This window comes from Hydra vulgaris, chromosome 03 (genome assembly GCF_038396675.1).
Source record: "Hydra vulgaris chromosome 03, alternate assembly HydraT2T_AEP".
Classification (NCBI taxonomy): Eukaryota; Metazoa; Cnidaria; class Hydrozoa; order Anthoathecata; family Hydridae; genus Hydra; species Hydra vulgaris.
The window spans coordinates 46,301,983-46,326,876 of NC_088922.1; the positions used below are offsets into that span (position 1 = coordinate 46,301,983).

Genomic DNA, 24,894 nt, shown 5'->3' on the forward strand with positions numbered 1-24,894 from the left:
CATAAAACAAGATGTACAGGGTGCTAGGGAAGAAAAAAATGTAAATGTTTTGTCCCTAGCAGTAGATTATATGCAAAACATTTTGCTACCCAAAATACCTGTGCAAGAACTATTTTACCTAAGGCAGTTAACGATTAGTGTATTTTCTATTCATGATGTGAAGAGAAACGTTGCAACAATCTACCTTTATCATGAGGGGCAGGCTAGAAAGTCTCCAAATGAAACTTGCTCTTTTCTTTTGCACTACCTGACTACCTGTCCTCAAGAGTATGATGAACTCAACTTTTATTCCGATAATTGTGGGGGCAATATAAAAACCATTGCTTTTCAAAACTTTTTATGGCGCTTACTGACAATAAGTGGATTAAAAGGTAAATTTTGTAATGAAGGATATTTTTTTTGAAAATCAATAAACAATAAACTTCAGTGTTATTTAATAACTAGTATAGTATATATTCATAGTCATGGACATATGATGGGGGAAAAGGGAAGGGGTAACACCCCCTCACCTCCCCAGAGTTTTTTATTACATTATTTTAGTGGTTGATGTAGAGAGTTCATCTCTAGTATTTGATGTTAAAAGTTGGTGTCCACTATAAAAGAAATGTTACTTCTATCGAAACAATGGGCAAACCCAGAAAACAACAAACTCAGTTTGCAATAAACAAATTTCACCATTTTCAATACAATCGTGACAACATAGATGATTGTAAAGTCAGTGAAATTATCAATGGTAGTGTCAAACATACTTTTATGATGAGAAAAAATACTCAAAACAAAGTGAACCTGCCAGAACAGCTTCTTTACCCAAACGGAAAGGTTCCAATAAAATCTGCTAAATTGTTTGACTTTAGAAAGTGTATTAAGTATATCCCACATGATCATATTGAATTTTATAATGAACTACTGCAATAGTCTACAGCAGAAAGCTACGGTGGGGAAGCAGAAGATGTTAGGGAAAATGATTAATCATAGCTGATAAAATTTCTGTAGTAGACCTTTTTTCCTTATATTTTTTGTTAAAATGTATAAACAATTCATAAATATACGCTTTGTGAAGATTTATTGCAGTTTATGACTTTATTTTCTATTGCCCAAAATTAAAATCATAATTAAATAAGCAGTAATTATTTGTTAAATGTTAAAAGAGCTGAAGTCCACAGTTTTAATTGGTTTACAGGTTCTCTAAAAATAGATATAAATAAATTTATGTTTGCTTTTAAGATGAAAAATATTATCCCCTTCAAAAAAAAATTGTTAAACCATTAAAAAAAATTTACTGAGGAAGTAGTGCTGTTAATTTAGTTTCCCGAAAGTTTAATTTGTTGGACTTCCGCGCTTTTAACATTCATTGATTCATATATTTGTTTTCCCAAATCGCAGCAAATTAAACATTACTTACACAGGTTCAACAAATATTTTTCTTATTTGTAAATCATGTCATGTATACTACAAAAACGTGAAATTATGAACATTTATGAATAATCATAATATCTATGAATTTTTGTAATCAGAAAAAGACTGTTTTGATTACATTGGATATAGAAAACTATGACAACAAAATCACAACATAAAAATTTCATAACATCCACAAATATTGAAATATTTCATAACCCCGCACATATTTTGAAATATTAAATCTTTTATAAATGTTTTTTTTTTAAATCCTACTTAAACCTGTCAGTCTATGTATTTTTTTATTCTGTCCCACTTAAACATGTCAGTCTATGTATTTTTTTTCTATAATTCTTTTATATGTATATGTCTATGTATTACTATTATAACTTTTTTTAAATTTTTTTTCTAGTTCAATGCCCATTTTCATACTAGTGTCGTTTAGACGAGGTTTCACAATCCTATTTTATATTTGTATATGACATTATGAACAGCAATTTTTTACAACTGGTTAACATTCCTGGCTCTTTTTTGCAAACTAGAACTGAGTATTTTTATATTACAACTAGCAAGAAACCATCCAATGTTTATGAGCACCTCAAATCCTTACCCACAACCTACTGTTGAGTCTTATATCAGAGCTTTTCTCTCCCTAAAAATTTGTCTTGACTGCCGCTTAAAAGCTACATTTACCTTTATATAAGAGTTACCTCCACTTTAATGTCATGACCAGGACTATATATACAGTATATACCTTATACTGCTCCTCAGCCAGTGTATGAACGAATGATGGCATCTAACCCTACCTTTTAGTTGAAAATCTTATTAGGCTTACAATGCTAATCAAAAATTTAGACTTTAAATTTAAAGTTAAAATAAAAATGTAAAATGCAATTTTTATAAAAAAAAAATATTTCAAAATAAACTTTGCTTTTTAATAAAATCAGGAAACTTTATTAACTTCAATTTTACAAAACAAAACAAAATATTTTTTATAAAGAAAATTATAAATAAAAAAATAATTTTATGAATAAAAAAAAACTTATTATCTATTTACTATTTTATTATTAAAGCTAGTATGGAGTGTGATCACCAATAACCAATCAACTTTAACTTTTTCCCCAATTCTTTTGATTTGAAGAAGTTTTTTGTCACAAAATTAAAATTTGTTTTCTAGAAGCGCAGTGGGCCAGAGGTGGGCAAAACCCTTTAAAACCAATTTTATATTGGAGTAATTTCTTTGTGTAATGTAATCTAGAGACCCTTAGCACTCTAAAACTGATATAATTTTTTCCCTACTGTGATTTTGAGCTCAGTTTATCGATTTTACTACAAAAATGGCAATATTTTATTTTTCAAATATTGGTGAAAATGTAAAAAATCATATAAAAATAAAATATGAGGCCAGCAAGACAATTTTACAACATTTTAATTTCTTAAAGGTTTATATTAGTCCATTGACATTAGAGTTCATTATTAAAATAAGAAATATGAAAACTTATTTTTTACGCTTGCTTTTTTTTAAAAGTGTTTTTCAATAAAACCCTTTTAACTGCGCAACTTTTTTATTAACACTTACCTTTACAGAATTTGAGGAAATTTTGGGGCTTATTTGTTCCTAACCTCCAATCATTGCAATTTTTTGAAAAGCATCATTATTTCATATATATCCAATAGACATAAGTATAAATATACAATGTATAAATATACATGTTTGGAGTTTGCTCCGGAAGTTATCTATCTTAAACACCAAAAAATTGTATTTATTCATGCAAAAAGTTTTTATTTGTGTAAAAAGAAGAGTTAAGTCTAGTAAAGAATTAAAATTAGTTTCTTTTTGAAAAAAAAAGTTTTTTTGGAGAAAAAAATGCAGGGGTCCGTTTTTTTTTTTTTTTTTTTTTTTTTTTTTGCATAATAATGATTTCAAATTAAATTTAGCAGCATAAATAATGAATTCAAAAATTCATTATTTATGCTACTAAATTTAATTTTAATGACAATATCTTAGTTCATATTTTAACTTCTGATTTAAATAGGACAAATAATTCTGAAATTATTTTTCATTTTGGTATGATTAAAGGTTAACATAATTGAAGCAGTCCTGTATAAAAACTTCTTAGATAATTTTATTTTTCTCAATTTAATCTTTATTGATTTTAGTATTATATATTGACACAATAAACATTGTTTATTTACATTTATTATATTTAATTAGATTTAATAATTGATATATATATATATTTTTATATATTTATTAAATATATCTAATATATTTATATACATACATACATACATACATATATACAGTAGAATCTCTCTAATTCAAATTTTATGGGGAAAAATAAAAGTTCGAATTAGAGAGATTTTCTAATTATAGAAAGTTGATTTTTCTTAAACGCATTTCACGGTGAGTTTGCATTTAATCGAATTATGGAGGTTTTCGAATTAAGGAAATTCGAATTAGAGAGATCGTACTGTGTGTGTGTGTGTATATATATATATATATATATATATATATATATATATATATATATATATATATATATATATATATATATATATATATATATATATATATATATATATATATATATATATATATATATTCTGATTCACTCCCAATAGGGCTGCAATAAACCACTATTAGGTTGAGTTACTAGGGAAAAAAAGAATAGAATTATAGAGTTAGGAAACGGTTGACAGAAGACTTAAGGTTGTACGAATCAAGAAAACATGAGGATGAAAGAGTGTTCCAAAGGGTTAAAATGCGAGTAAAAGAACTAGACAAATGAAATTTTTTAGAGCATGCAGGGACAGATACAGTAAATGAATTAGACTTAGCTGAATGACAAGTCAAGTGAGAATGAGTTTTTGTTGATGGAACTAGAGATGATAAGTCCTTTGAGCAGCAACCATGATAGAGTTTAAAGAAAAGAAAAAGAGATACAACTTTACGACTATGGGAAAGAGACTCAAGCTTAGCAGATAGAGTGGTTACAACTATGTTTACAAAGCATTTTTGGACCTTGTGTAGAAGAAAAAGAGCATCATTAGAAGAAAAGCCCAAATATGAGAATAATACATGTAATACATACAGGGAAAAATAAGAGATTTGTACAGGTAGAGAATGGAATCAGGGGTAAGAAAATGACGATAATGATAAAGGGATGGTAATTTAGCAATCGATGATATATTTTGTTTATATGAAAAGTCAGTATTAAACGATAATCCAAGAAGATGTATAAAAGAGGACTCAGTGAGAGGGTTGTTATTTAATAATATTGAAATGTCGAGAGTATTGTGGTAGTTGTTTGCAGTAAATAACTGAGTTTTTTTGGAGTTAAAATTTATAAGCTAAGATTTGTGAGCCCCAATCTGTTACAGAAGTGAGATCAGATTCAAGATCGGCTACTTGATCTAAGCTATTAAAAAGAAAAAGAGTTTTTTGTCAAGACAGGAGTAAAAAGTCGAATCATCAGCAAATCAACAGCTATTTTAAATGTAAAGTTGTCGAGAAGATCATTAAATTAGATAAGAAACAAAACAGGACTAAGAATAAAACCTTGGGGTACCCCAGAAGTTACTGGAAATAGATAAGACTGTTGGCCTTCTTTGTTGGATGACTTAAATAAAGCAGTTAGAAAGAAATGTTTTGATAATCTCAAAAACTTTTCCAGATACTTAATATAAAACGTCATGGGGAAGACCAGTATGCCAAACTGTGTTAAAAGCTTTTATATAAACCTATTTAAAAAAATATTTTTAAATAAAGATATCAAAAAAATTATAGAAATTAATGTTTTTTAGTTTAGATATAAAAATTGTCCCATTTATTTAAACCTCTGAACCAAATTAGCAAAATGGAAAAAGTTGAACATTAATTTTGGCATAAGATTATGTCTAAAAAATGAACTTGAAAAACAAAGCATGTTAAAAAATTCTGCAAGTGTTCTGATGTAGTACTTTTTAAAAATGTCCAGATAAAAAAATTAATGTAATTAAAAAAAAAATCCAGTTAATAAATTATAAATAAATAAATCACGAATCATCAGATGAAGGTGGTCTGGGAAACTCCGTAAATAATAATAATCCTAAATTTTCAAATTTTCCTTGAAATTAAATTCAGTATAGGGTTTTTTTTATAAGGGTCTACTAGCAATATATTTTTTTGACAAATATAACAAACAAACAATGTAAGACTAAATTACTACACAATATACAAATGCTCAAATAAGTAAACAATCTCAATAGATTCTGATATTAAATTTGCATGGTATTATATACTAATATATTTCTATTATGAAAATTAAAATGGTAACTTTCTTATTGGATAAGAATAGTTTCTATACATAATGAGAGTTACAAACACAATTGTTAGAACAACATGACAAATTAACATTTCCATACATTATGAATAGATATATAACTAACTTAAAGCTAATTTAATTTTTTATTAAAAATTTATTTTAAATTGGTGTTTATACATCTAATTGTGCTTTTAATGGTTATATACTAAAAATATAGTAGAATAAAGGAGAACTATTCAAAATTTATGCTAAACAAAATCTAAAAAATTGTTAAAATAAGCAAAACAACACCAATATAACCAAAAAAACGCCAAAAAACATTTGACGTTTTTTTGACCCAAAAAAAAGAATTTTTTTGCAACTCTAGTCTGATCTTTGATTTTCTAGAGCTATTTTATTTTTCTATGTGTGTCGCACTGTTTTAAGTTTTTTTTTTTAGATTCAATAAATATCATTGCTACCATTTGTCTTCCTAAGTCTACTTTAACCAATAGTTTGATTTTTTTTTCAGTATTTCTATTTTAAATCTTCATAATAAATTTTTTTTAAACACACATATATTCCATATTTATCAATTGGAATACCAATAACATAATCCAAAATTAATTGCCAAGACAAAGTAGTAAACAAACGGGGCTAGAAATAAACTTATAATTCTTTATATATTATTATTTTATATTTACATTAACTATTTATTAAATTCTGACATACATTTATGCAAAGTATTTAATAAATAGGGACAGATACAGTAAAAGGATGCAACTTGTTGAATAAGAAGACAAGCAAGAATGAGTTTTGGTTTATTGTAATAGAGATGATAGCTTGTTTGAGAATTGACAATGATTAGAGAAACAGCATAAAAAAGGAAGGCTAAAACCTGCTGCGGCTGTTGATGATGATGACAATAATGATGATGATGATAATAATGATGATGATCATAATCATGATGGTGTTGATCATAATGAAGTTTATAAATGCATATATATACAAAATCAAACAGTCACAAACCCGGCCCCGGCTATATTTTATCAAACCCAGCCCTGGCCCCAGTCAAATATCAACCCCGGTCATATACTAGAGACAAATTATGTTCATATTAAAGAGTATGTTTAAAAAAAATGTTTGTGAAGAATTTTTTTGATTAAAACAAAATAATAAATGTATACCAAGAAAACAAACTTTGCAATTTTAGTCTAAGCTGGAATTCTTTATTTTAGTCAGAACTTTAAGTCTTTAAAATGTGCTTTCTTTAATGCAATCTACAGACTTTATAATCTACAAACTTTATAAATTTATTCAAGCATGTTTAATTCACCTTCCCCCTTGAATGCAATGCATTCTGGTATTTGTATGCACACAGAGGTAAACAGCAAAAATAAGTAAAGTAAAATGTCAAATATTGAAAGAACTGAGATTGTCCTAATAGATGTATTTTACACCACACCATTTAAATTTTTTTAACTCAAATTATAAAAATTATATTATTGGAGTAAATCTTGCACTACATTTTACTTCTAAAAAAAAATAATAACGCACCAAACATTGTTGTTAAACAAAGAAATATATATATAAATAAAGAAGTGGGAGTTTTACATATTGTGTACTGTTAAAAACTTATTATTTTATGCATTTCCCAATTAAGAAAATATTGAAGAATAAAATAATACATTAATTTCTTATGATTTTTACATACTTTCAAATATTTTTTTAGTCATAAACTTAAAATAAAATGTATTTAAAATCTGATTGAACCAGTTTTCTTGTTCTAACTTAATTGCACAAAAAGTCTTCATTTGTGTGTATTTTCCTAGTTTCTGTAATAGCTATTATAATAATAATTATTATAGCTAATATTATTGTTTCTGTAATAGCTATTATACCTTGACATTGTAAAATTGTTTGATTTTTAGTTTTTGCTGACCATCTGGTAGTTCCATACAAAAATTTTATTTGGTACAAGCTTCTTGTACAGAAATTTTTTTTTTTGAAAAAGGGCACTTTACTTCAATCATTTTGTAGCTGTTTTAATACACAACCAATCAGAGCTACAACCTAACCATGCCATTTAGGTTTTATAAGAAAGTCACATTTTTTAGTATCACAGTTTCAACCCTTGGAATCAGGGTCAGCATTCGGCAATGCCAACCTAACTGCCAACCTGAAAGTGTTTGAGGTCGGCAATTTTTTGCCGACCTCGTTTCTATGTTTTATGGTTAGACCTCTGTATCAAATAGTTTTTTCCAAACTGATGCCGACCTCAAAAAGATTGACGTCGGTAAATTATTGTTGACCTCATTTTTCCTAATTCCGAGGGTAGCAGTTTTTCTGTAAACTTTTCAAATCAATATCTTCATTTTCAATACTCCACTTGTGATTGTAAACTACTTTAACAGTTTCTTATAAGCTTTTTTAACAATGAAGTCGGATATTACTTTTGGAGTTAAAACTGTAACAAAATTTGATGCAGTGAGTTTTTTATTTTGTTCTTCAAACCATTCTTTTGTGTGGATTGACCTTTAGTTTCTAATTTAATTTGATTTGTTGACATTGATTGGCAATAGATTTGCGACAAAGCTATACTTTTTTTTCAGTCAAATTAGTTCCAATTAAATGGTCCAGATTATGTAGAAATTTTTCGATTATAACTAAGCTTAAATTTTTCAACATTATTTCTCGTTAATAAATATTTCATAAAATGATTTTGAGGAAATTTGTTTCCAATAATTAAGACAGCCATTGTTACTCCTCTGTTTAATTCTATATAATAAAATACTTGTATAATATACATTAATATATAAATATATATTCATATATTAAAATATATAATATCATATATTAGTTTAGCTACTTTATTTTCATATTTGTGCAAAATTTGCGTTAAAAATATGAGTAAAATATTTCTTTAATGACATCATTTATATACCAAAATTCTTTAAAATTAAACATACTTGAATAAAAAATCTGTGGATCGAGTCAAGAAAAGTGCGTATATTTTAAAGAATTCTGACTAAAATGTAGAAGGCGAACTTTGACTAAAACTACAAAGTTAGTTTTGGTTGGTATACTTTTATTATTTTGTTGTACTCAAAAAAATTCAGTCTAAACATTTTTTAAACATTTTCTTTAATATTAATACAACTTGCTCTTTGAGATCACTTTGAATTAGATTTTAAATTTATTATATAGTTTATATAAACAATATATAAATGTGTGTATGTGCTTTAGTGGTATATCAATGCAGAGTTAAGAGGGGTTGTAACGACAATTTTAAAAAATATAAAATGAGCAGCCTCCTTAATTAGAACGACTTCCTCGACCTTGGAGAGGTGACTCCATTGGCCTTGGAGAGGTGAACACAGTCAACTGCAACGACTTCCTTGGCTGTGGTGAACTCAGTCAAAAAATAAAGATAATTAAGAATATTACAAATTCATGAATACTTTAAACTACAAAGTATAGATAATGCAAAACCTAACTAGAAAAAGGGTGTATGTATATGGCTAAATTAAATGATATATTAAAATAATTCAGAATAATGGCAATTACCAATGGATGTTGAATGTAAGTTATAGTATCTTATTGAGTCTTCTTCTTTACATTTTCTTGGATTATCATTCGCTACCTATTAACTCTCATTACTCACTACTTCTCACTGAGTCCTCTTCTTTACGTCTTTTTGGATTATTATTAAACTCTTGTGGAAACCATGGAAACTGTTGCATTTACTTAAACTCAATCAACAGCAGTCAAGTTGATAAAAAAAGTTGTGATATATTTTTATTATGTATTGATACAATTATGTATTGATACAATTATTAATAGAATTATGTATTGATACAATTATTGATTGTATCAATACATAATTCATTTAACAACATCTAAGTTTATGAAAAACATTTTACACAGTCAAAATATCATTACTCTTGTGATAAAAAAATTGAAATTTTTTATTAACTTTTAGTATCTTGTTTCAGACCACCTCCATACAAATTTTTTTTTTGAATGTTTAAAATTTTGTCAACGTGTTAATTCTCATTATTATTAATAATTCAAAAAAATTTCTTAAAATTTATAAAACAATTTAATTAAATTCTCCTTATGAATATCATGAAAATCATAACTATATACCACTTTAATTAAACATTGAAAACTTACCAAATCATACTAAAATATTGAAATGTATATATCTATTTCTTTATAATATATTTCTATAGTTTAAAAAAAAAATTTAATTTAAATTAGCCTTAATTAAATATTAAAAAAAATTTAATTAAATTGACTTCAAATTTTTAGCTTATGTTACAAAATTTATAACAAACTTACATTATTATTTATTAACAATATATTATGAAAAACTTATAAGTTAATAATTTACTACAGCTCTTTTTCAAAACCCCTTATAATGCTTTTTATGAGTTTCAGTAAAAAACATTTTATAAATATTTAAAAACTTACAAAAAGATTTTTAATCAAGACACTTAATTACATGGAAGCACACAATTCAGTAAATTTATGAGATTTTATTAACTTGCAAACTTATTAAAATTTATTAAAAAGGAAATAAAAGTTTATTTTAAATGAACCAAATTTGTCAGAATTATGATAAGTATAGTGATTGCAAATCACTATTTCGTAGGTAAACTGCTAGCAGCATAACACTACTTATTAAGCCTGGTAAGACGCCCAAAAGGTGAAAGATTTGCTCCAAAGTATCAAATACCAACAGTTGAACATGGTGGTGGCAATGTAATGGGATCTTTTAATTGTGATTATGTCGGTCTACTTCGTTGCATCAAAGGCGTAATGGATCTGAATAAATATTTAGAGATAATCAAGAATGTTATGCTTCCACATGGAAAAGAAAAAATGCCACATGACTGGATTTTCCAGCAAGACTATGATCCAAAGCACCGTGCTAATTCTATTACAAATTTTTTAAATTTAGAAAAATTTGAATTTTGTATATGTGTATATATATATATATATATATATATATATATATATATATATATATATATATATATATATATATATATACACAGTCCCTGGCCAAATTATTAGACGCACTAGAAAATTTAATGAAAAATGGAAATTATCTTGTGATACCATACAGGAATTGTGTATTTACCAGGTGCAATATATGTTTTTTGCTTATCCATTTAATTATCTCTACTATATTACAAATAAAACATTCTTATGAAAGAACAATATGTATTTATTGACTCTTTAAAGAAAATGGACATAAATATACTTAAATGTCAATATTTTGTTGAGCCACCTTTGGCCGCTAGAAGAGCTTTAATTCTGCGCGGAATGTTGTCAATGCAGGACGGTACCGTCTCCTGCATTTGAGGATGATGATTCCAGACATAAATTATTCTTTCTATGAGTTGAGATTTGTTTGTAATGACATCTTTAGCCACTTCTCTTTTCATCAACTCCCAAACATTTTCTATGGGGTTCAGATCCGGGCTATTACCTGGTGCTTTAATTGCAGGTGTTAACTTGGGCTTCCTGGCAGGGCGACAGGCCTTAAAATCTAAATCAATTAATTTTCTTCGAACAGTGCGTTCAGAAGCATTCACATTAACACCTTGGAGTTGCAATGTTATCAGTTTTGTGGTAGCAAATCTGTTTTCAAGGTAAATTTTCTTTAAAGATCTTTTTGCCCTTGGAGTGAAAATAGGCTTTCTGACGCATTTTTTCTTTCGTTTTGGGATCAATTCTTCCCCTGACTCAATTTTCTGTTTTATGCGTCGTATACTAGCTTCAGATATCTCCAATCTTCGTGATATTTTGCAATTTGAAAGTACTTTAGCATTCACAAGGGCCTTTATTTCAGCTTTTTTGTGTGGTGTAAGATCAGCTTTTTTACCCATTAAAGTGTTCAAACTTATTATTATTTATAAACGTTGCACACGAAATAAACAGTTAAATGCGTAATATGTACTGTAAAACTGCTAAATAAACAAACACTTCAAATAAACACGTCCGCAACTGAAGCCACCGCAAACGCAACTCGAGCAGCTTTCGACTTGTACGCGTTAATGTACTAATTGACTTACACTGTAATACCATATATGGAAAATACATACAAACAGGAATTGTATAATAAACTTCCTACATAAAAATCCATCACATCCATGTTTAAATGTGAATGTACTGCATATAAACTGGTATAATGCGATAAATTCTTAAAAAACTCGAGCGTGTCTTATAATTTGGCCAGGGACTGTATATTACTGATGTACGGATTAATCGGCAACAGTTTATTCGGCCACTTTTTGCACAATCAGAATTGGTATCAGCCTTTTTTTATTAATTTACCGATTTTCCAACTGATGGCATTTTAATATTTTTATCCTGCATTATGATAATAATTAAATAAAAAATGAAATAAACTTTAAGCATTACTTAGAATGTTTTTGATAAATTTTTTGACTTAGTTTACAGGCAATATTGTTTATTCTTAAGATGATGCTTATAAGCTTTAATTTAACAGCTGAATGTACTTATACTTTTATTACCATGTTGTTTTTAGAATAATTTTATTTTGTGTTGTTCTATTGTTATAATTAAAAGTAACCTATTCAAGCATTGTTATCTGTATGTATCTTTTAATTTATTATAATTCAACCCCCCCCCCCCCAAGGCTATGAAGGCCACTCCAGTCGAGGAGGCTACTTAAGTTATGGCTACAACCCTCTCTCAACTTTATAACTCCAAAATAAAAACATTGGCAAACAAGGCGGCTGTGCGGAGAAATAAGTTAATCGCGGTACTACCAGGGATGTGGTAGAGATCAAACATCACAAAATAAAATAATTCTAAAAACAACTTCATTATCTAAAAATAATTTAGATATCTAAACAACATATGATTGTTGTTTAGATATCTAAATTACTGATAAATTAATAAAGAATTTAAAGTAAACTGCTTATGATAGTACCATTTTCTTTTTAAAATTGAAATAAAAAGCACTCCTCTAAAATTGTATTTATTTTTTTGAAAGTTTTCTTTTCATAGTAAAAACAACTGAAAAATGTACATTTTTGAGTTTTTCTAATATCTTTTAAAATAATGGTTTGGCTCTGATTTAGGTCCCATCCATTGGCATTGGCCAAAAAAGTGCTATCCGTACATCACTAATATATATATATATATATATATATATATATATATATATATATATATATATATATATATATATATATATATATATATATATATATATACACACACACACACACACACATATAAAACTTAAATTGCTAATTTAGATGAGCACTCTGATGTCACACTGAAATAGCCTGCTGCCGGGGGCTTCAGTTAAATTAACTTGACAAAATTAATTTTAATAAAAGTTAACATTGATAAAACTACTAAAAAGCTGTGAAGTTAAATATAAGCTGTAAAAAAAAAAAAAAAAAAAAACACTTTTAACTTTAAAACAAAGTTATACGAAACAGTTATCCGATAACTATAAAAAAGGTTAAAATATAATCTAGTTTTTTCATTTTTCCAATATCAACTTATAAGGCAATTTATGAAATATTAATTTTGAGGCATTTTTTTAAATAATGATTTTAATAAACTTTTTTTTTCAAGTATAAATATATTTCAATAACTTTTCAAAATTTTTAAAAAATATATATAAGTTAATTAAATTTTTTTTTAACTAAAGGGATTTTGATGAAAAGCTGCAGTATAGTTTTTAAATGTTTTGTTTATTTCAATGAACAAAACATTTTTCCATGTTCATTTCAATGTTTTAAAAAATTTTTAAATAACAAATGAGATAAAACCTGCAAAAAATAATTGTTTGAGCATTTCCAAAAAAAAAAAAAAGGAACCTTTATCACCATATAAAGTTATGTAAGAGGGTACACAATGCAAACAAAAACATAAAATTAAGTTTTTACTGCACTCTTCTTAATATTTCCAGACTGCTATTAGGCTCGCTTGTAAATAAAATAGTTTAAAAAACAATATATAAACTTTAACCTTTTTACGTAATTCTTGTTCTGAGAGATATCTATTTTCTTGCAAAAGACACACCAAATCCTTGTATACAGAACGTTCAACTGAATGAATAAAAAAATATAAAAAATAAAATAAATTTCTTTAGACAACTTTAACAAATCAAACTATTAAAATATTTTCTAGATTTCCTAAATTTAAAATTTATAATAACAACTAAACTAAAAATGAAACATATATCAGTAGCAACTTTATTTATTTATTTTAATTTACTCCCAACAAGTTGTAAGAATTAATAGAACATGAAGATGAGAGAGAGTTCTAAAGGGTTAAAGTGCGAGGAAAAAACTAGACGAATAAAAGTTTTTAGAGCATGCAGGGACAGATAAAGTAAAAGGATGTGACTTGACTGAATGACATGTCAAATGGGAATAAGTTTTATTTGATGGAGATAATATCTCCTTTGAGCAACGACCATGATAGTATTTTTAGAAAAGAGAAATGCAACTTTATGATGATAGGAAAGAAGCTTAAATTTGTCAGATAAAACAGGTCTGACTATGTTTACAATGAGTTTTTGGACCTTGTCTGAAAGAGCATCATTAGAAGAACCAGCCCAAATATAGCAATAGTATTCTATACAGAGGCGAATAAGAGATTTATAGGGGTAGACAGGGAAATCAAGAGTAAGAAAATGGGGAGCTTGATGAAGAAGCAACCTTAGCTTTGCACTCATTTGTATATTTGGTTTCCATGAGAGGTTAGTAGTGAACGATAATCCAAGAAGACATTAGCAAGAGGACTCAGTAAGAGAGTTGTCATTCATCAATATAGGAATGTCGACAATGTTGCAATAGTTGTTTGCAGTAAACAACTGAGTTTAGTTAGAGTTCAAATTTACAAGCCAATGCAAGCCCAAACTGTTACAGAAGTGAGATCAGATTTAAGATTGGCACAAGACAGGACCAAGGATAGAACTACAAGGTACCCCAGAAGTTACAGGAAATGAAGAAGACTGTTGGACTTTTAGGATTACATTAATATAGTGGTTAGAAAGAAATGCTTTAATAATATCAAAAAAATTTTTAAATACACCTTATGAAATAAGCTTATGGAGAAGACCAGCATGCCAAACTTTATCAAAAGTTTTAGGTATGTCTAGAGCAACAGCCATAAAACAAGAAGATCAAAAACCATATTGGCTGTCAGACAGTAAGTTATTTGACTCAAGATGGCATGTTAGAAATTTGTTAAAAAAGACTTAAAGCCCTTGCTAATAATAGAAAGAAGACTGATCAGAAGATAGTTATAGGGGTCAGAAATTTCTCCAGAGTCTTTAAAAATCTGAGACAGGTGTTATTTAATTTCTTCATTAGTTCCAAAATAAATATGAACTTTTTTGTATCACAACAACAGTTATCTCCAGAAAGTTTTGAAATACCTTTGTTTTCACTGATCATATCCAAAAAGTTTTGAAACACTTTGTTTTCACTGATATTGTTGGAACTTTTTTCTTTATTTCACATGACTCAAGAAAATTTTGAAGATGTACAAGGGTCATTCCATGTCAATTCAACCGAAAAAATTTTTTTTACAACATGCTATTTGGATTTTGCTGATTTTTGGTATACAAGCTTTAAAATAAATGAAAAAAACTTCAATCCAAAATTTAGAGCCCAATTTCTTCTGGTTTTAGAGATATTGATATTTTTAAAACACATTTTTTATTTTATACAAAGTTTATATTTAATAGTTAAATATTGTCAATTTAGGAACTTATAATAATAATTTTTAAATTATTTATTTTTTTTTTTTTTTAAATAAAAAATAAAATATGAATATGAATGATAAAGTTTTAATTGATTTAATATACAATAAAAAATTGTCTCTAATAAACATGTGACATCTAAAAATGTCAATAAAAGCTTCAAGTTTTAATGATAAAAAAAAAAAAAAAGACTTGATAGTCATTCTGGGATTAAAACGGATGAAAATACAACAGTTAGACTACATTATAAATATGTTGTAAGCATCACTCCAAAAATCATATAACTTGGTGTGATTATAAATGGAAAAAGAATAGTTATTATTATTTAACCATGAAACTTTTTTGAAACTATAACTTTTGTAATTATAAGGTAGAGAAATATATATTTGAAAAATATTTACTGTAGCATATATATGCTTGATATTTGAAGTTTTAATTATCATAATAATTATTATGTTTTTAGGAGGGGGTAAAGAAATAAATATTGGCTGGAGAATTAAAAAAAATTTCAAACAAGTTCAACAAACAGTAAAATTAGGAATTACAAGGATTATATATATAGATCCTGTTCAGTTAAAATAAGTAGATTTTCTTAATAAATCATCTAAACAAGGTAAATATAAAACAAATGATATGATAAAATCAAGGGGAAAGTTCCAATTGCAATCAGAAAATTGAATTACTAACACTGGTTTTAATTTCTTGGCTGAACAAATATATAAAAGAATATTTTTATGTTTCAAGTTATATGATACAGATATCTTGTAAATTGTGTGACTTTTCTAAAAACTATAAGTTTGTAGTACAACACAAAATACAGAGTTTTTACTGGAACAAAACTCTACATCCTAATACATTCAACAGTAGTTTACCACAAAGTAAACAATGTGATTCAAAATGTTTCTTAAATGTGATTCAATGTTTGATCAATAATGATTTATTATACAATGAAGATATGACATACAGTGTGATAAAATTAACAATTGAACATATTAAAAGCGATAATTCTAAAGAATTAAAAATTGTTTATTACATTTTTCAGATGTGTGTGCTTGCCATTATAAAAATTGAAAATACTTGAAAAAAATTGTGAAGTGAAGATTCTTTTTATTTATGTATGATATTCAATCATTAAAAACAAAAAAAGCATGGTGTCAAACATAACATGAGTTGAGCTGAAATGACTCTTGAGCAAGGAATTAAAAGCTATCAGGTCTTTTTTTTAATGCAGACTCACTCCCAACAAGGCTGCAAGCAACATCTATTAAGTTAGGAGTTACTAGAAAATAAAGAATAGAGTTAAAGAGCAAGGAAGCAGTTGACAGAAGACTAGAAGAGTTGTAGGTTGTATGATTCAGGAAAACATAAAGATGGGAAAGAGTTCTAAAGGATTGAAGTGCAGGGGAAAAACTAGATGAATACAAGTTTTTAGAGTATGCAGGGACAGACCCAGTAGAAGGATGGTAGTTTGCTGAATGACCAATCAAGAAAGAATGAGTTTAGGTTGGTGGAACTAGAGATAATAGCTCCTTTGCTGCGAAAATGATAGTATTTTAAGAAAAGAGAAAGAGATGCAACTTTACGACTTGAGAGAGGGTCAAGCTTGACAAATAGAGCAGGTCCAACTATACTTAAATTTATTTTTAGACCTTGTCTAGAAGAGAAAGAGCATCATTAGAAGAACCAGCCCAAATATGACAACAGTATTCCATACAGGGGCGAATAAGAGATTTGTAGAGTTAGAGAATGGAATCAGGAGTAAGAAAATAGTGAACACAATAAAGAGAAGCAACCTTAACATATGCTAACCTAGCAATCGATTGTATATGTGGTTTTCATGAGGGGTCAGTAGTAAATGATAACCCATGAAGATGTAAAGAAGAGGAATCGGTGAGAGGGTTGCCATTCATCAATATAGGAATGTCAACAGCAATGAGATAGTTGTTTGCAGTAAATAACTGAGTTTTGTTGGAGTTAAAATTCATAAGCTACTGCAAACCCCAATCTGTTACAGAAGTGAGATCAGATTCAAGACCACTGCTTGATCTAAGTGATTAAAAAGAGAAGACTCTTTCACTTCTTCAAGACAGAAGCATAAAGTTGAGTCATCAGCAAATCGAGCTGCTTTAGATATAAGGTTGTCAAGAAGATCAATAATGTAGATAAGAAATAAAACAGGACCAAGGATAGAACCTTGAGTTACTCCAGAAGTTACTGGGAATGAAGAAGAGTGATAGCCTCTGAGGATGATTTTAATACAGCAGTTAGAAAGAAAAGATTTAATAGTCTCAAAAACTTTTTCAGATACAAATTATGAAGCAAACTTATAGAGAAGACCAGCATGCCAAATTATATTAAAAGCTTTAGATATATCAAGAGCAACAGCCTTAGCCTCGCCACCTCCATCTAATGCACGAAAAAATCTTTTAGTCACAGCAGTTAGCAAATAAGCCGTAGAGCGAGAAGACAGAAAACCGTATAGATTACCTGACAGAAAGTTATTTGACTTAAGATGGGACGTTATAAATTTGTTGATCAAAGACTCAAAGACTTTGCCAACAACAGATAGAAGACTGTTAGAGTTGGAGGGGTCAGCATGTTCACAAGAGTTTTTAAAAAATGGAACCACGGATGCCGTTTTTCCATCAGGCAGGAAAACAAGATTCAGATAAGTACTCATTAAATAGTTAAGAGAGAATTGAAAAAATTTCTGGAGAACACTTTTGTAAGACTATGATAGGAATGTTGTCTGAACCACAAGTCCAATAAATGAGAGATGGAATGTTAGACTTACCTTTGTTAGAGATACTGCTGAAGACTTTCCAAAAGTCTCTGGAGCCTAACTTCTGAGATAAGATACACGATTTAGTAAGCTGACAATAATGGAGCTTAGCATCGGATAGAACCTTTTTGCATTGATTTCTTGCAATAATAAATAAGCATTTATTCACAAGAGATTTGTCCTTTTGAAAAAGATGAAAAAATGATTACAATTAGTTAAAGCAGCTGCACAAGAAGGTAAAAATCATGGAATAGTATGAGACTTGACTTAAAACCGATAGCAAGGAATAAGGCTTCTATTCCTACCTGGATCCAGGAGGTTACATGGAGGCAAAATTTTATAACAGAGAGAGAAAAGACATCAGCCCAAGGACCATCAAAAAAAAATTACAAAAAGAATCACAGTCAGCTTTAGGGTAATAGTAAGTAGTGCAATGATATGGTGAGTCTGAAGAAGAAGTACAAGATGAAAGATTTATAGAGATCATTGCATAATTGAAACAACCTAAAGGAGAAAAAGAAGAAACGGAACACAAGCTAGGGTCAGAGACAAGACACAAATAAAGGAATAAAGGTAAGCGATTAGGGTTGTTTGGAAAGTGAGTCTTGCTACAAGAATTCAGTGTGTAACAAAATATAGTAACATCTATGTAACTTGTAAACTTGTAAATTAAATTTAATTGTGTAAAGATATTGTTACAAGAATTCATTATGTAATGAAAATGCTTTGTGCATATAAATGTAACTTATATCAGCTTTGATATTTTTTTCATTAAAAGTTAAATTGCATAATAGACGTATTTATAAGTATTGCTTTACAATTTAATTTAATTTTAAACTTTATGTTAAAAACCATTTTTATTATTTTTTTTATCTTTACATCTTTACTATTATAAGTAAAAGTTACTGAAAGAGAAAAGATGAAGTTTATAAACCAAGATAACGATTAACGGACGACTTGAAAAAATTATATGAATCAGGAAAACAAGATGAAAAAAGCGAATTTCAAAGAACTGATGTTCGAGGAAAAAAACTAGATAAATAAGAATTTTTGGAGAACTTAGAGACAGTCACAGTAAAAGGATGAGACATAATTAAATGACGAGTAACACAAGAATGAATTTTAGTAGAAGGCATAAAAGGTGCTAGCTCTTTAGAGCAGCGCCCATTATAGTATTTATAGAAAAGAGAAAGAGAAGCAACATTATGACGATACGACAATAGTTAAATGTTACCTGCAAGTGCAGGTACAACTATTTTTACAATGCATTTTTGCACCTGTTTCAACGAGATAGGGCAACTTTCAAAGATTCGCTCTAGATACAACAACAGTATTCCATACAACGACAGATTTGAGATTTATAGAGATAAAGAATGCAAGCTAAAGTAAGAAAGTGGCGAGCAAAATAAAGAGATGCATCATTAGCAGGTGATAATATTGCAATGGATTTGATATATGGTTTCCATGAAAGATTGGAAGTAAGAGTTAATCCTAGAAGACGAAAAGTCGATGACTCACCAAGTACATTAACGTTCATAAATGTAGGAAGATCAAGATTATTGCGATAAGGACCAGCTGTAAAACTTTGAATTTTATCTGAGTAAAAGTTCACCAGCTACTGAGAGCCCCATACTGTAGCAGAAGTGAGGTTCTTTTCAAGCTTAAATGCCCCCTCAAAGCAATCAGAGAGTGTTGGCTTTTTATCAAGACAAGAATAAATGGTAGTATCATCAGCCAACAATGCCACCTTAGATGCGAGAATATCTGGGAGATTGTTAATGTAAATTAAAAAAAGTATAGGGCCAAGGATAGAACCTTGGGGAACCACTGAAGTTACAGGATATGAAGAAAAGTGCCCATTGAGGACAACTTTCATACTACAAATAGAAAGGAAGGATTCAATAATCTTGAAGATGTTACCTGATACACCATAAGAAGTTATGATAAGACCAGCATGCCAAACTTTATCAAAGGCTTTAGAAATGTCAAGAGCTCCCCGCATCTATCTAATGCACAATAAAACCTATCAGTTATTACCGTTAACAAATCAGCAATAGAACAAGATCGAAATCCATATTAATGATCAGAAAGTAAGTTATTAGATTCAAGATAAGAGATGAAGCATTTGTTAAATAAAGACTCAAAAACTTTGTGTATTATAGGATAAAACTAATGGGACGGTAGATAGACAAGTCAGATCTCTCTGTGGAGTTTTTGAAAATAGGTATAACAGATACCACTTTCCAGCAGACTGGAAAACAAGACTAATAAGCAATTGTTAAATAGTATTGAAAGTATAGGCAACAGCTCTGGAGAACACTTCTGCAAGACTATAACAGGTATGTTTTCCGGAAGTTTTAGAAGAGTTTAAGCAGGAAATCACCTTAGATACAGAAGGCAAATGATTCGGAATGTCTGGAAAGTGAGTTGGAAAGTTGACTATTTGCATTAGAGATTACTGCAAAGTCACTGATACTAGAACCAAGCCATTTAGTGTGATGAGCATTAAAGTCACCAACAACAATGATATTGGCTGAAGGATAAAGAAAAAGGGCTTGGTCAATTTGATTAGAAATAACTTCGAAAAGAGCCTGTGCTCTTTTCGATGTTATTTCTAATCAAATTGCTTAAGATGAAGGAGAGTGATATAAAACAAGGAGAAAGGGAATAGAGTGAAGTGGTGCTAAACAAAAACAGGTAAAAGAATAGTTTGTGGATTCAAACCTAGTTTCCTGACAAATGGGCAAATTTAAAAAAAATGCCAAGGCCAAGCATGTGACTATTGTGATTATTTACGAATTAAACAAAGATAACCATCAACACTAAGATCACAACATGAGACAGCTGAACTTAAATTAGTCTCACACAGGGCTTTGGGGCCGAGGTCAATAAATTAGCTCCAGCTCCAGGCTTAGGCTCCATTAAAATTTTTAAATCTCACTCTATAGCAGCTCTGGATCTGCTCCATAGGACACCAATCAAAATAATATAATGTTATATAAAATATCAGGTTTTGGTGGTTATATCATGATTGCTTAATACGAACTTGATATAAGTGCAGAAAATAGTCTCTCTACACTTGCTTGAGAGAGAGCCATAGAAGTGACTACTTTGCACATCACTGTATCCTTTTTGGGTGTTTTTCAATTCCTTCAAAAGCTGATTTCACTTGTAGAACAAATGTTCCTTTTCTTCTGGCCGTGACAGTCTTCCATAAAATTTGTATTAAAAGTACTTTTATTTAAAAAAAATAATTTTGGCCACACAATTTTTTTTTAATCAAGCTTTTTTTCAAACTTATCTAATTCTTCATCAGAATTAGATAGAAACTGAATGGAGTGCTGTAGATGATTCAGCAGTTTTTCTTATTTCTTGACTTACTCTTATATTTTTGGCATCTCTTTCATATGTTATTTTCTGCTAATGGTTTTTGGGATTGTTTTGCTCATATATCTGATTCTCTTCTAACAATATTCTACAACTAACATTAACATAAACTGCGACTAGGAATATATTATGAATTTCTTAGTTTCTTCACCTTTGCTAAAAGTGGGGTAGTGTATATTTTGTTTAAAGCATCACAATTAGCTAGCAGCAAAGTGTGAACAACACAGCACATCACCTCAATCATGGTATGTTTACAGCCTTCTTAAAAAACGAAGATTAGATTTATTTCCCAAACTGCTGCACTTTTTTTCTTGTCCATTTCCTGTCATAATTGCTCCTCATGTTCCTTGTCTTGTATAGCTTTATCTAGAAAATTTTCATCATCTGAATTTTTATTTAAAAGTGTGATCATCTCTAATGTTTTAAAGAAATTTTTAAAATATCGTATATATGCAGCAACATAAACTACATGACATATTACAAAAAACAATTTGATCAAAATTAACTTTTAAAAAAACGTTTAGGCTTTTTTGAATGTATACAAAAACAACTTGATATACATCAGCTGAAGGTGCATGAAATATTTAACAGTCAATCTGTACTAATAATATCAATATCAAAATATAAAATGTTTCATTTAGAAACCATAAACTTTAAATGACATTATTAATTACAGTTTAATTAAAAAAAAAATTATCATATAAAAAATAACTTCATAGTACATAGGAATTTCTTTAACATAAAATACTCATACTTTGATCTTTCAAATTATCAAAGAAAAGAACTAGCTTGGAGCCGGCCCCGTAGCCAGATCTGCCTAGAAATATTTCAGCTCCAGCTCAGCTCCTTGTAAAAACACCAGCTCCAGATAGCTCTGACTCCAGCTCCAGAGCAGCTCCAAAGACCTGGTCTCACAAAGAGCATGAAGGTCTGGTGAACTTTGGAAGAGATAAAACTCAACAGAAAAAAACTTACTTTTAAGACCCGAGTGTTAATGAATGTGTTATGATTTCAGATAGTACTCAGTACTTTATCAGATAATATAGTACTTTATCTAACAGTCTTTATCAGACTGTTAGATAAAGTACTAAGTACAGATAGTACTCAGTACTTTATCTAACAGTCTAAGTGATTTCCTCATTACTATTACTAAACCTATAGTTCAAAATATATTTCAAAAAAAAAAAAAAAAAAAAAAGAACTTTTATATAGTTTATATAATATAATAATAAGTAAACATAAGACATCAAAAAAAAAATAAAACCTTGCAAACTGTTTCATTACATGTTGGCATTATGGCATTTTTTTTACTCTTTCTTTTTGTTCTGGTTTCAGCCCTTTCAAAAACACTTCATTACCAAGACATAACCAAACTGTCAGTATAAATGGACCAACAAGCATTAAAGTTGTGGTCAAGTTTTGCCAAATGTTCTAATCACCATGCGGCCATACTTAAAATGATACTGCTATGGTATATACTTAAGCAACAAGCTATTAAAAACTTAAAATTAAATAAGTGTATGTGTATTTTTACACTTTTTATTTTTAGGCAACCAACAAGTTTTAAGGTTTGATACTTTATCAATTTATTTATTTTTGCAATTAGATTTAGTTGCATGCCACAGCAATTGGAGGTTTTAAATCTTTAAACCAAGGATTAAACTTTAAAAGTTTTTGAATTTGTAGTTCTTTGATATAAAATGAATCATTAATCTTTTTTAGAAAAAATTTTTCTGCCACTTAATCAAATTTTTTATAATACAGTTTAAATTTAGTACAATCTGTTACAGAAATTACAACTTTCTTAATAAGGAATATACCCTGATTTCAGTTCCATAAACGTGTAAATATAAAATTTAGCACAGTAACAAGGTTTATCACATCCACCATTACCTACAAGAATGTTTTTTTTAATGTTTTTTAAAAAAAAGAAGTATATTAATCATTTCTCTGGCAAGCAGCATGATGTAGTCTATTATATTACAATAAACATTGTTTGCTGATGATATTAACATTTATTCTTGATTTGATAAGAAGCTAAAAGCTCTCTGATTGCTTAGAGGGGGCATTTGAGCTTGAAATAAACCTGACCTCTGCTACAGCATGGAGCTCTCAGTGGCTGGTGAACTTTAACTAAGATAAAACTTAATTTTTTCCTATATTTATGAATGTTAATGTACTCGATGAGTCATCTACACTCCATTTTCTAGGATTAACTCTTACTTCTGATCTTTCTTGGAAACCATATTTCAAATCGATTGGAAAATTAGCATCTGCCATGGTTGCATCACCTAATCGTGCTCGCCATTTTCTTAATCAGGATTCTCCATGTATGGAATAGCTGCTATACCTGGGGAGGATCTTCCAATGATATCCTTTCTCTTTTAGACAAGATGCAAAAACACATTGTAAACATAGTTGGATCTGCTTTTACAGCCAACCTCCAACCATTATCACATCATTGTAATGTTGCTTCTCTTTCTCTTTTCTGTAAATCCTATAATGGGCACTGCTCTAAAGAGCTAGCGTCTCTTGTTCCATCTACTAAAATTTATTCTTGTGCTACTCATCATTTAATCAAGTTTCATCCTTTTACTATGATTGTTGCTAAGTGCTCCAAAAACTCCTACTTGTCTAGTTTTTTTCCTTGAACATCAGTACTTTTGAATACGCTTCCTTTATCTCGCAATCCTGGTTCATATAACTTACAACTTTTTAAGTTGTCTGTCAATTGTTGAAACTTTATCTTTTTTATTCCAGTAATTTTCAACTCTATTAGTGATTGCTTGCAGCATGGTAATTAAAAAACCATTATTGCATATTAAAGTTATTAAAACAAGTAATTTTTTAATGAAGTTGAGGTCCTTCAATTTCTATATTCTTGATCATTTAGCAAACAATATGAATATTGCATATTAGACAATAAGTTAAAAATCTAAACAAATTTTATTTAAAAACAAACAGCATACCACTGTTGCATAATTTGTCATTATTCTGATTGCTGTCTATGCCATAACTTTAATCAAGTCATCTGAGACTGTTGATGGAAGGGCTTTGGAGCGGCTCTGGAGCTAACCGAAACTGGCAAGTTTACATGGAGCAGAGCTAGTGCTGAAGCTAAAATATTTCTTGTCGGAGCCAGCTCCATCCTTTGATATTTTGAAATATCAAAGTTCCATTAAGTTATTATTTTATATAAAATTTTCTTAAAGAATTTAAACAATTACACTCATTATATATTTATTATATCTAAATATTGGATTTTTTATTTGCTT

At 28.7% G+C, this 24,894-nt stretch overlaps 1 protein-coding gene across 1 annotated transcript in view; it reads right to left on the reverse strand.

Annotated features, from left to right (window-relative positions):
- Window positions 1-24,894, reverse strand: part of LOC100211039 (uncharacterized) — a 37,196-nt gene that overhangs the window by 4,736 nt on the left and 7,566 nt on the right. The window contains exon 2 of the mRNA XM_065793420.1: window positions 13,707-13,786. Coding sequence (XP_065649492.1) covers window positions 13,707-13,786 — 80 coding nt within the window. The remainder of the gene's footprint in view (window positions 1-13,706; window positions 13,787-24,894) is intronic.